We start from the raw sequence: 11,549 nt of genomic DNA on the forward strand, positions 1-11,549 counted from the left end.
GTACAACCTGGACTGTCCCTCTGTTGATATAATTATTCCCAATCGTGTCTATTCACATCACTCCAAGAAAAATCAGAACATCTTAAGCTCCGCCCCCTGTCTTTCTGTCAGCACAAATGCCTCGAACCCAAGAAAACAAAAACTGTTCACAAGCATGTTGTGTGGTAAACACCTCAAACAGCCAAAGAATGAACATGAACATTTTGAGGATGTGTCTTTCATTTTTATTTCCTCTCACAGGTACATCATTCACACATGTATAAATATATCTCTGAATAATTTAGAGAATAAATAAATTGCTGCGCCTCATTGCAATCATTCAGCTTTTTACAGTCGACTCCCGAAACAGAAAAGTTTGCAGAGTAAAAACGTTGAGTGCATATTCACAGTAAAATCAGTGTTAAATTAACACTGCCAGTGAACATATGGTACCATTCTGATCAGAGCAGAGCCATATGTACACTGGCAATGTTAATTTAACACTGGCAGTGTTAGTTTAACACTGGCGATTTTACTGTGTTGTTGATCAAATCTAATAGAGATCATTTGTGATATATGACAGAAGAAGTGCAGCATATAATAGGCCCTGAGTTCCACCGGTGCAAGTGCTTATCCCCAGACTCCCCCTGGACGGGACACCAGTCTACCAGTGTTAATTTAACACTGGAGATTTTACTGTGCACTCTGCCTACACAGTCTGACTCCCAACTCATCACAGGTTTATGTTTGGTCAGTGCCCATTTGTGTCACTATGTGACACACGGGGAAATGTTTTTTTCTTCATGTCAGCGTCACATCACTCTGATAATCACACACACAAAAAAAACTATCTACTAAACTACAACTAAGCTACATTCATCTACGTTTGGGTTATGGTTATGGTCGTGGTTAAAGTTATGGTGAGCACTTCCCAGTGCGTCACATGGTGGCACAAAGGGGCTACCCAACTGGTCACACGTGATGAGTTGGTAGTGAGACAGTGTTGGCTCTGCCATGATATGCTGCTACACTGTGACAGAGTTGATTTAACTCTATCTGAAGTGGGTCCACGTGCGCTTGCTGCACTGTGTTTTACCATAACACACTCGTACAAATCATTACACAAAGACTCATCATATCCAGTGCTGAGATGACTGAGATGACTCATTTACAGAGTCAGACTCGTGGACACGGTGAACAGATTCACGGCACATTAAAACCTGCCGGCAGCAGATAAATGACTCCTGCAGTGCAGAGAACCAGCTGAGAGTCGTAACATCTCGGTGGGTAATTACAGAGGAATTAAGTCAACATTCATCAGGGGAGAAAAGGCAATTATTGATAAGCAGCCTGTCACTGGAAAAATGTGTCTTATCTTCAGGGGAAACACTCGGTGGAAGACGTGCACTGAAGATTCCAGTAAACACGGTGCAGCTGAGAAGACGTGAAGCTACTCGTTTGCCATATAAATGAATCCTAAGGAGACGACCTTCACTTCACTGAGGCAATAACGTTGAGCTGCCGTGTTCCAGTTAATTAGAGAGCAATTTGTCCTAATGATTAGGCGTGAAGGCAGATTCCAGCTCTGATACAGAGGAACATGAATAAACAGGGATCAGCTCCTAGAACCTGGAACGTTTGAGTCACATTAAGAACAGCTTTAGTGCTGTTAAAAGACACGTGCACACGCATGAACCCAAGTAAACACGTATGAACACGTGTCCTCAGTCCAAATACACCTGGTGAAGACATGTTAATGAGAGTTCTCCATCTTGTTGTCCAAGAGTCCAGACGTTGGTTTCCACGTTTAAGAGGTTCTGAAGGAGCGCTCCAAAGCGTGGTACCTTTGTAAAGGTTCAAAGGGTGTTTACAAAAAGGCTGAACATCTCTGTCTGTTGCTGTGCTCCGGTCCGGCATCCGGCGTCCTGCAGCTTCCGGCCTTCTGATGAGGTTCTGTCAATCAAACGTTGGATCAGCAGCCTCTTCAGCCTTCGATCCGTTCACGGCAGCAGCCGTTGTTGCTGACGGCGTCCGGTCTGAAAAAACCCGAGGTCAAACGTTCTACCTCCTTTTCCAGCTCTTAGGTCTGATGGCAAGTTGCTTCTGGAGATCAGAATCTGTTCTGCTGCCGCAGTGTTGGATTTGAGGACAGATCTGATGGAAAAACCAAACATTGTGTACAGATACTTTACAAATGACGTTCAAAGGCGTGATTAGGGATTTGTGTGTTTTTTTTTCTTTTTTTAGATGTTTGTAGATGTTTTAGAGTTCATCTTTTCATTTGGGAGAAAAAAAAACGCTGATAATCAGTTCAGTATTGATGTAGAATGCTAACATCATCACAAGCTAACTAGCTATGCAGTGGCATAGAAACCTAAAAAACACTTGGAGTAAACACTTCTGAAAGGGACACAAATCTCATTAGAAGTGTCTGGTATCAGTGAGAGAACCCCTAGAGGCCTGCATGTGTCCACGTTTACCTCAATAAATGTAAAAAATAAAACCTTTTTTAAATGGTTGATAATACAATTAGCCACTTACCTTAGCCTTTTTTGGGTTGGGGGGCAGGGGCAAACCGCTCTTCACTAAGTCATGAAAAGCTGGTTGTCAGCGAGCGGGCTGTTGATGTTGTAAACAGGATAACAAACCCCTCGATGACCGTCAGTTTGTACTGAATTAGTGGAGATCGGCACACCAAAACAGGAAGAGGATGAAGCTTTTAAACAACGTCCTTTACATTCGGTGAGATAAACGTATTTACAGGGATCCTCTCCGCGCTTTATATCACTTCTCATTACATTTTTTCCTGCTAAAAAGTGACACGATGAAGTACACTGTCACTGTTTGATACAGCCAATCATATTGTGGAGCTTTTAGCCCATGATGGTGTTCTAGTGGACCGATTATCATTTTTGTCCCAGGTGAAAATATGGACCCAAAACATCTACAAATAATGGTGCGTTCCAGTTACCTCAGAAGTTGTAAATCGCTGTTGGGAATAACATCACACCCAAGGTTAATGCGTTCCACATAACAGCACGGGTTTTTGGATATAGAGAGCAACAAAAATATGTAGTCCACCAAAGAGACCTCATGGAAGAGGACAGAATGTCACAACAGTCACATTTGTGTTTTAATTTACTGCTCGGTGTAGTCAGCCATTGTTGTTGACGACATCTATCGGATTAACCCGTTTGAGTGGCACCAGTTGATAAACAGCACACTGTGCAGTATTTCACACATAAAACTGCTGTTCACAGACAGCAGTACAATGAGTTCAAATGAGTTGATGAGATGGAATTCTGAGTTTAAGAGAAATTCCAACCCCTGAGTGCAACTGGAACACACCATCAATCCCAGGCTGAAAAATTCTGGAGTTCTTTTAACACTTTTTGGTTACCTGAGGGATGCCAGCAGTTTGTTGCCGCTTGCATTTGACTGGCTGCTGGAAGTGTCTGATGGAGCCACAACAGCAATCCTGGGATTCTCAGAGCTGTGGATGGACATGACACCAACATCAAACCAAACCTCTTCAAATGTCTAAACCTTTACAGCCTACAGGATTTTAGTTTCCTGAAGCAAAAACAGCCCTGAGTTGACCTTTCTGAGGAATCTTAAGCCGTGGTGCCTGAAGGGCAGGAGCACAACGCCTCCGAAGATAACATCTCCAGATCATTGTAGCTCAAACACTCACGAAACAAGAGACTCTCTTATTACAATGAAAAACGAGAACTGAACTCTCTAAAAATAGCCGTGCTGTTAATAAAACATTGTTCCTTCTTGGAAGGCCTTCCAGGGAAGACCAGCTTTTATTTGCACTGTCACGGAGCTTCACGCCACCTTATCATAGGAACGCGTTTTACACTTTCTGCATTCTGCCCCAGCATACCTGACCTTCACACCTGACTGACATTCTGGTTGATAACACCCAAAAGATTGTGGGCTGACCTTTTATGGCAGAAGCTGGAACAGGTTTTGTCAGCTGGGTTGGCACATTCACATCGGCTGGTTGATCGGCGGCGGCGTGACGCAGCACTTCCCAGGCCGTAAGGAAGAACTTTACTGGAAGGGAAAAGCAAACGTCTTAGAGAAACGGTGCCGGGTGTCTCCTGTTTGTGTGAAGCGAGCAGCAGACTCACCATGGCGTGTTGACCCAGATAATGTCCAGGTGGCAGAAGTAGATGCATTCCTTGTCCTCCCAGCTGTTACAGGAGCAGCGTTTGGTCCTGACGCGGTGTGGCTGTGGAGCCTGCGCCGCCACCTCGGCTTGGCCTGATAACGGCAGCCCATAGCCTAGACAACACAAAGTACCCCCAGATTAAAAATTTCCCACTCATACACCTGTAAATACGAGCACGGGCACTCCGTTGCCACCCACTGCTGTGACTCACAGAGTTTAATCTCAGACAGAACAAATATATCATGAAGCCAGTTCAGCTGAGTCAATACGGACACGCAAGCTGTCTGAAAACAATTAGCTTTAAAATGACACGGTAATCGTTTGATTAGATCTCAGAGAAACCAAACAGTCACTATCGAGGTCAAACGTGACCTTTGTGTTGTAGCTACATGATGACAACAACAACTCCAACCACTTCCCAACGCCGGTGACTTTTATTTTATTATGTTGCTGCTGCAGATTCAGTTTCTGTTTGAATTATTATCAGCTTTGGACTCTCAGTTGTGAAATCTGAACACTGTGTGTCCACAACATGTTGATCTGTCACTTATAGTTATGAAATATAGCACAAATTCAGTGTCTGAACTCTAACGTTTCTCTTAGTTTTGTAGTGATTTAATGTGTTTCATGCAAATGTAAAGGAGCGTTTTGATGTTTGAGGCTAAAACATATGATAAGTGTACACGCTACATTATTGGAAACTATTATCTTAATGGTTGAACTGGAACAATTAATTAGATAAACCTTTATTTTCTACCTGTCCTACGTCAAATTGGTTTTAGTGTCCTGTTAATTATAGTTTTTGTGCAATAAAAGTGTAAATCAAGTTGTGCAGTAGGATTTGTCGGTGGTACATTTTAGTACTGTGGCAGAAAAACAAACTCAAACTATTTGCGAGGATGAATTTTCTGTTTCAGGACAATTTGAGTGTTAGGATGTTGATTTCATAGGTGGGATGCAATGTCATTGTTCTGCTTGTATGTGATGGAAAAAACTTATTTTGTATTATCAAAATAGTTGGTTTGGTCCTTTTAAAGCTGAGGATGAAGAACCAAACAAATCTTTTAATTGTACCTGACCAGACGTATTCTGCAGTCATACAGTTAATAAAGCACAGAAACACACTTTAACAAAGATTTAGTAAAAACTTAACTCACCATCCTGCAGAAGCACACAGAGGATGAAGAGTAAAGTCAGCATCCTGCACATGGAGGTCATCACCATCACCATCATCATCATCACGTCTTCACAGTCCTGAGTGCTGAAGCTGTATGACAGGTGTGTGTGTCTGTGTGTGTTTGAGTCCCTGACAGGTTGTACTTATAGCCCCTCTGAGGGTGAGATTATGATGCTGGCCCTCCCTTCTCTCTACACAGCTTTGTGCTCAAAAGTATTGCACAAGACACACACACACACACACACACACACACACACACACACACACACACACACACACACACACACACACACACACACACACACACACACACACACACACACACACACTTCACCTGCCCACTGCACATTCCAGCAGAGTTCATACTTGTTCTCTGGCGCCCCCCAGTGGTTAAAGAGGACAGGAGGGACATGAGTTTGATGAGATTGTGGTGGTTCGAGGACTCAGCTCGCTTCATGTGACAACATAAAAAAAACTGGTGTGCATTTACAAAAGTGTTGCTTCTAAAGAACAATCCTGAGACGCAATGATTCTGTTTTATGTTGGTTTAGACTTTTACTTTACTACATTTCAGGATCAAATATCCTTTTTACTACACAACTGCTGAGTCTACTTATAATTTTAAAGAGGTCATATTTTACACTTTATTATCAAGTAAACATGTCATTTAGTATCTATACAAGACCAAAATCTGTGTGTCTAGTTAGTTAGTTAGTTTGTCTGATGAAAAACTAAAATAAAACAGGTAGTTAGATTGTCACTTTTATGTGCAATATGCAAAATGATCAGAAGCTGTGCAGTAAGAACCTCTGAAGCAAAACTGGAACTCTAAGCATGTTTTTATTGAACCTCGTTGTAAATCCTGTTTGTCAAAGTGAAGGCACTCAGCTTGCATGGGTGGGTCAAAGTCACTGTCAAGTCAGTCTCAAGTCATCAATCTGCAAGTCTCAAGTCAAGTCTCAAGTCAGCTTGCATTGTACGCAGTCTGAGCTAAGCTTCGAAGTTTTGTCACAGGTGTCTTGGTGGTTTCCCTCACCTCCTGGTTGCTCACTGTTTCATGGTGTTTTCATGTCATTATCCTGTAATTGATATAAGTGACCTTATATCTGTTGACTAACTAATTGTTTGTACTGAATTTTTGATGATGATACTGACTTAACACAAGTTGTATGAAATTTCACTAATTATGACTGACTGTTATTTTGACTCAGATATGTTGCTTCCTTTTTTTCCGTGTGTTTTTTGTTTGTTTGTTTTTTTTTTCCACAGGCGTTGGAGCTGCGGATGAAGTTGGAGGTGGCACAGGAAGCGATGAGCGGGTCTGCACGAGCCACACGGCTGATAGGACCAGGATGAAGACCAGCAGAGCTGTCAGGAGCTCATGGCTCCGCCCACAGGAAGGTGAGGTCACGGCACCCTCGTCCCACGAAAACATTATCTGAACGAGAAACACAGCAACCATTTGACACATCTGCTGCCCACAGAGGCGATGCACACGTCAGCGACACACACGTCACCTTCCATGTGGAGTACGACCTCAGGTGGAGCAACACTTCATATATGGACACACGCACACACACACACACACACACACACACACACACACACACACACACACACACACACACACACACACACACACACACACAAACATGTTTGTTTGTTTGTTTGTTTGCATGTTTGTTCCACTGCTCCTCCCAGGTGATTGAGCCAATTTCCACCAAACTTGCTCTGTACATGGAGGTTGACCCCTTAAGGGGTTTGTTTGGGCACAGATCAAGGTCATTGTGAGGTAAAGGTCAACTTTTTGTTCCCCTGCTTCTCTCGGGCCATTTGGCTAATTTCTAGCAAACATGACATGTGGGTGACAGTCAACCCCAGAATTTATCCTAAATGGATTGTTTTGGCAAATGTCAAGGTCATTGGGGTGAAAGGTCAAACATTTGCTTTTCATTCAGATGTCCACCAAACTTGGCACGCATATGGTGGGTTGTGGAACTGCCCGGGTGAGAACACATTTACTAAAGGTCAATCATTGGAGTTAAGGTCATTGGGTCAAAGGCAAAATTAAAGCTTTTCACTCTGATTTGCACCAAATTTAGCACACATACATACATAGATGGGCTCTGAAATTTGCTCAGGTGAGATCAAACTGGCCAAAAGTCAGTCATTGGGGTTAAGGTCATGTCTGCCTGTTTGTTTGTTGACCTTCACCTCTCAGGTCGTTGGTAGAAATCTGACTTGGTCATCTCGAATGACTTGTTAGTCTGTGAAAACTCAAAATTGCCATAAAAAAATCTTTTAGGAAAAATCAAGGCCAAGGAATTTGATTTTCAACCCGAGTTGGACCAAATGTGCTGCGCGCGCGCACACACACACACACACACACACACACACACACACTGGTGGATTCCAGATAAGGTCAGCCAGAGGTCAGTTGCTTTAGTGGCAGTAAAGGTCACTGGGGTTAAATGTCAGGTGTCTTCATGCTCATGGTTACGATGACGTATAAATGTGTAACTAAATGTACATTCAGAGGAATAAAATGCATCTGATAAAAGGACGTCAGGACGTCAGAACGTGAGGGTTTATTTCAGGATGATCCTGTTTCACAAGCGTTTTATTAAAGGGAACATACGAGGTCCCAACAAGGTGCACAAGAACTCCTCTGGAACGTTAGAGACAAATAATGAGGAGACCACGAGAGTCTGTGCAGGTCACACAGTCACCACCTGAAGTCCTGACGTGGGGAGGTGATGGGTCTTTATAGTTCATTTGGGGAGGCAACAAAACCCCCCAACCTGGTTTGGTTGGTGAGATCATTTCTAGAAGGTCTCACAGCATGCGTCTCCTCACCTCCCCAGCACCGCACTGCGGAGTTATCACCGCTGGAGACTGGACGCCACTCAGCTCTGAAGGTGTGAGCCGGGAGCTGAGATCGGGAATCGAACACTGCTCTTGTTACAACCGTGTACAAACCATGACAGCACCACCTCCCAGGTCAGGTCATGTGTTCATTACCAGAGTCTTTCAGTGACTTTGTTCCACCCAAATGAACTGTTTCACTCATTTTACAGACTAAGACAGTGGTCGGCAACTGCCGGCCGCGGGCCAAAACTGGTCTGCCAGCAAAAATATCTTATCAGTCAGGTGATTCCAAAAATCTGTTTTTTAATGATTTTATTATTATTATTATTATTATTATTATTATTATTATTATTATTATTATTATTATTATTATTAATTTATATTCACAAAAACAAGGTCAGCTATTTTTTCAGCTATGGGGACCAGAGCCTAGATTTGATCTTTTTTCCTGTTTTAGTTTTTCTCTGCTCTGCTGCAACATGAAGCTGTGAATGAAGATGCAACAAGAAAATGTGGTTCCTTCCCCAGTTTCTCCGCTCACATTCACAATAACCTATAATTCTTTCAGAGCTCTCGTAGATGTTTTGGTGGCTTCCTACACTAGTCTCCTTCCAGCATGTTGACTCAGTATTTGAAAACTGCCTACTGACAGTCAAAGGGCTGAGGACTGCACAAGTTTAACGTCAGCTTCTTCTGAGTCTGAGTCGTGATCCTGGAGTCAGAAAAAAACACTGCTATGCAGAAGATGTTTTCCACAAACTTCAGGAAGGAAGGCGTCGCCGTGGTGTCTGTGTCACTGACACGCTTCAGCTCGAACATGGAAAATCACAGAGCGGTTGAGGAATTTGACATCAGCACGCCAGTGATGAGGGAAGCCATCAAAGACATCATGACTCTGGAAAAGGAGCCTCCCTTTGGAGGAAAAACGTGTCAGTGTTGTGCATGAGGAAAACGCCAACGAGATGGAACAATGCAGAAAAACCGTCATTTAACCACTGACATGAAACAGAGCATCGAGTGCAAATATTTGTTGAGTGGTGCAGACTGGAGTCCAATCTAACTCGACCCCTTGCCACCTTTTCTCTTCCCTCACTGCTGTCTGGACAACAGTTAAAAAAAATAAAAATCTAATCTGTGTCACACGTCCGGCTGCAGGAATGTGGCAAACACCAAGATCAGCGCACAATCCTGTGACATTCCTCAGTGATGACACAAACACACAACCTCACACAGACACACAGGGTGAGAACACAACACGGAGGGGGCAACGGGATGTGACCCTGCTTGGGAAACCGGGTAAAAGTTGGACCAATATGGAAAATGCAAAAAAAAAAAAGTGATCTTTCATTTTTACTTCTGGTTCTTTGCAGATACTATGAAGACAAGATCGGTCATATTTTGTGTTGTTAATATACATTCATCATTCCTGCAGTTAAGGACTGAAACACATTTTTCTTATAAAGGGGGAGGAGCAAATTATTCAAAATATAAGGATTCAATCATCACTTTTACAGCCAGTTTTAATGAGGCAACTTGGGGGATGGATACATGAGCAGTCTGGCGTTGCTGAACATTTCCTGGACATCACTGTCATCAGTCGTACCGTGTGGTTCAGTGCAGTAAATCTGTGTCACGTAGGCACTTCTCAAAATCTGAGTGACTGTGCTGGAAGACAAGGAGTGAGGAAAACCACCAAGACACTCAGATGTACGGTGGCCCTAAGAGGCCAAATGCACTGCAACTCAAGAAAACACCAGCAAATAGAAAAACACTGCAAAAGCCAGGCGGCAAAATGGCGTTTGTGAAGGTGGACATGTGAAGAGAAACAGCGATGGAACGACAAACCGACAGACTGACCGTCGAGTACGTGTGGACCTTATTGTTAATGTTTTTATTTATTTAATTTTGTAAAGGAAGAGGTCCTGTGAGGATTTGAGTCTTCTCGGAGAAACGATAAAATCGATCTGACCATGACGCCGTCCATGTTGACGTCACTGTTGATGTGCTGCTCGCACCAAATTATGAGATCAACCACAGACTGCAGGGTGCAAAAATGGTCTCCTGCCTGTTTTAACAGCACTTTTTTTTAAGATGACTTTGTTCCAGGAATACTGAGGAAAAATATGTAGATTGTGATCTAAAATAGAATTTTTAATGTGTATGCATGTGAAGTCATGTGGAGTCCTGCTGGGTGTGGCTGAGGGGGGCAGATGTGCAGGACAGACCAGATGACAACATGTGGCATCTGGTTATGTATCAAGAGAGACCGTTAATACATAGTGGGACTCCTCACTGTCCATGTCCCCGCTATCATCCATCACAGTGACTGCTGATATTCTGACTCCAGCCTCAGTCCTCATCAAGGTCCCCAAGTTCTTGAGTCCATTTTGTTTGACAATTGTCTCAAGGCTGCCATGTTGCTTGTGGACATTGTGGACTACTACAAGTACCTGGGTGCCCACATAGACAACAAACTGGACTGAACTGTAAACACAGAAGCTGTGTATAAGAAAGATCTCCTCAGGAGGCTCAGATCTTTCAATGTCTGCAGAAATATCAGTGGTCTCCAGCATCCTGGTGCAGCAGGCTGAAGGCAGCTGACATGAAGAGAATCAACAAGCTCATCAGGAGAGCTGGCTCTGTCCTGGGGGCGGAGCTGGAGTCTGTGGTGGAGATGTCAGAGAGGAGGATGCTGAGGAAACTGCTCAGCATCCTGGACAACACCTCCCACCTCCTGCATGCTGCACTGATGTCCTGTCAGAGCACCTTCAGCCACAGACTGAGACCACCAAGGTGCAGCACAGAATCAGACTGTATAACTCCTCCCCCTTCTGCAGGATGAATACTTAATGAACAGTTATTCAGTGTTATTCAGTTAATCAGAGTTATGTGCAATATTGTCAAACATGTGCAATATATTTTCAGTCATTTTGCATAAATTTGTTGTACTTATTGCAAAAAAAAAACAAAACTTGACTGATTGAATTCTATTTAATACCAACACTTTCTGTAATTGTGTATTTAATTAACCATTGTTTACTGTTAATGTAGTCTGGCAAAATAATTTCTTTGGGATAAATAAAGTCGATCTTTTCTAACCACATTTCATTTTTTTCCTCTTCCAGTTGACTTCACTTTGACTTCTTTCAGCAGTGAGCCTCCTTGTGGAGGACATCAGCTGTCTCGTCAGTCTTCCTGCTGCTTGTTGTTATGTGAACTGAATCCGACCAGATTCATGGTATTTCTACTGCGTAAATAGTCATTTGAAATAAAATATTCTAATATTTTGAGATACAAGTTGCTGTAGTCCACAATTATTAATATTTTAAAAGTTCTTCCTCCCAC

General features: G+C 43.0%; 1 protein-coding gene across 1 annotated transcript; it reads right to left on the minus strand.

Annotated features, from left to right (window-relative positions):
* Positions 1-212: 212 nt before the first annotated feature.
* Positions 213-5,463, minus strand: edn2 (endothelin 2). Its single transcript, XM_034160332.1, has 5 exons — positions 5,317-5,463; positions 4,119-4,272; positions 3,928-4,041; positions 3,380-3,472; positions 213-2,133 (listed from the first exon to the last, which is right to left on the minus strand). Exons 1-5 carry the CDS (start codon positions 5,396-5,398, stop codon positions 1,980-1,982), a joined length of 597 nt encoding a protein of 198 aa, XP_034016223.1. The 5' UTR covers positions 5,399-5,463; the 3' UTR covers positions 213-1,979.
* Between the last annotated feature and the right edge of the window lie 6,086 nt (positions 5,464-11,549).

This window comes from Thalassophryne amazonica, chromosome 20 (assembly GCF_902500255.1).
Source record: "Thalassophryne amazonica chromosome 20, fThaAma1.1, whole genome shotgun sequence".
NCBI classification, from domain to species: Eukaryota; Metazoa; Chordata; class Actinopteri; order Batrachoidiformes; family Batrachoididae; genus Thalassophryne; species Thalassophryne amazonica.

Bases quoted from the DNA above. Each gene is read 5' to 3' on its own strand.
- edn2 (XM_034160332.1), bottom strand. From the start codon at position 5,398: ATGATGATGATGGTGATGGTGATGACCTCCATGTGCAGGATGCTGACT. The intron at 4,273-5,316 runs GTGAGTTAAGTT...TGTGTTGTCTAG, and splicing joins CTGTGTGCTTCTGCAGGATG to GCTATGGGCTGCCGTTATCA. The intron at 4,042-4,118 runs GTGAGTCTGCTG...TTTCCCTTCCAG, and splicing joins ATCTGGGTCAACACGCCATG to TAAAGTTCTTCCTTACGGCC.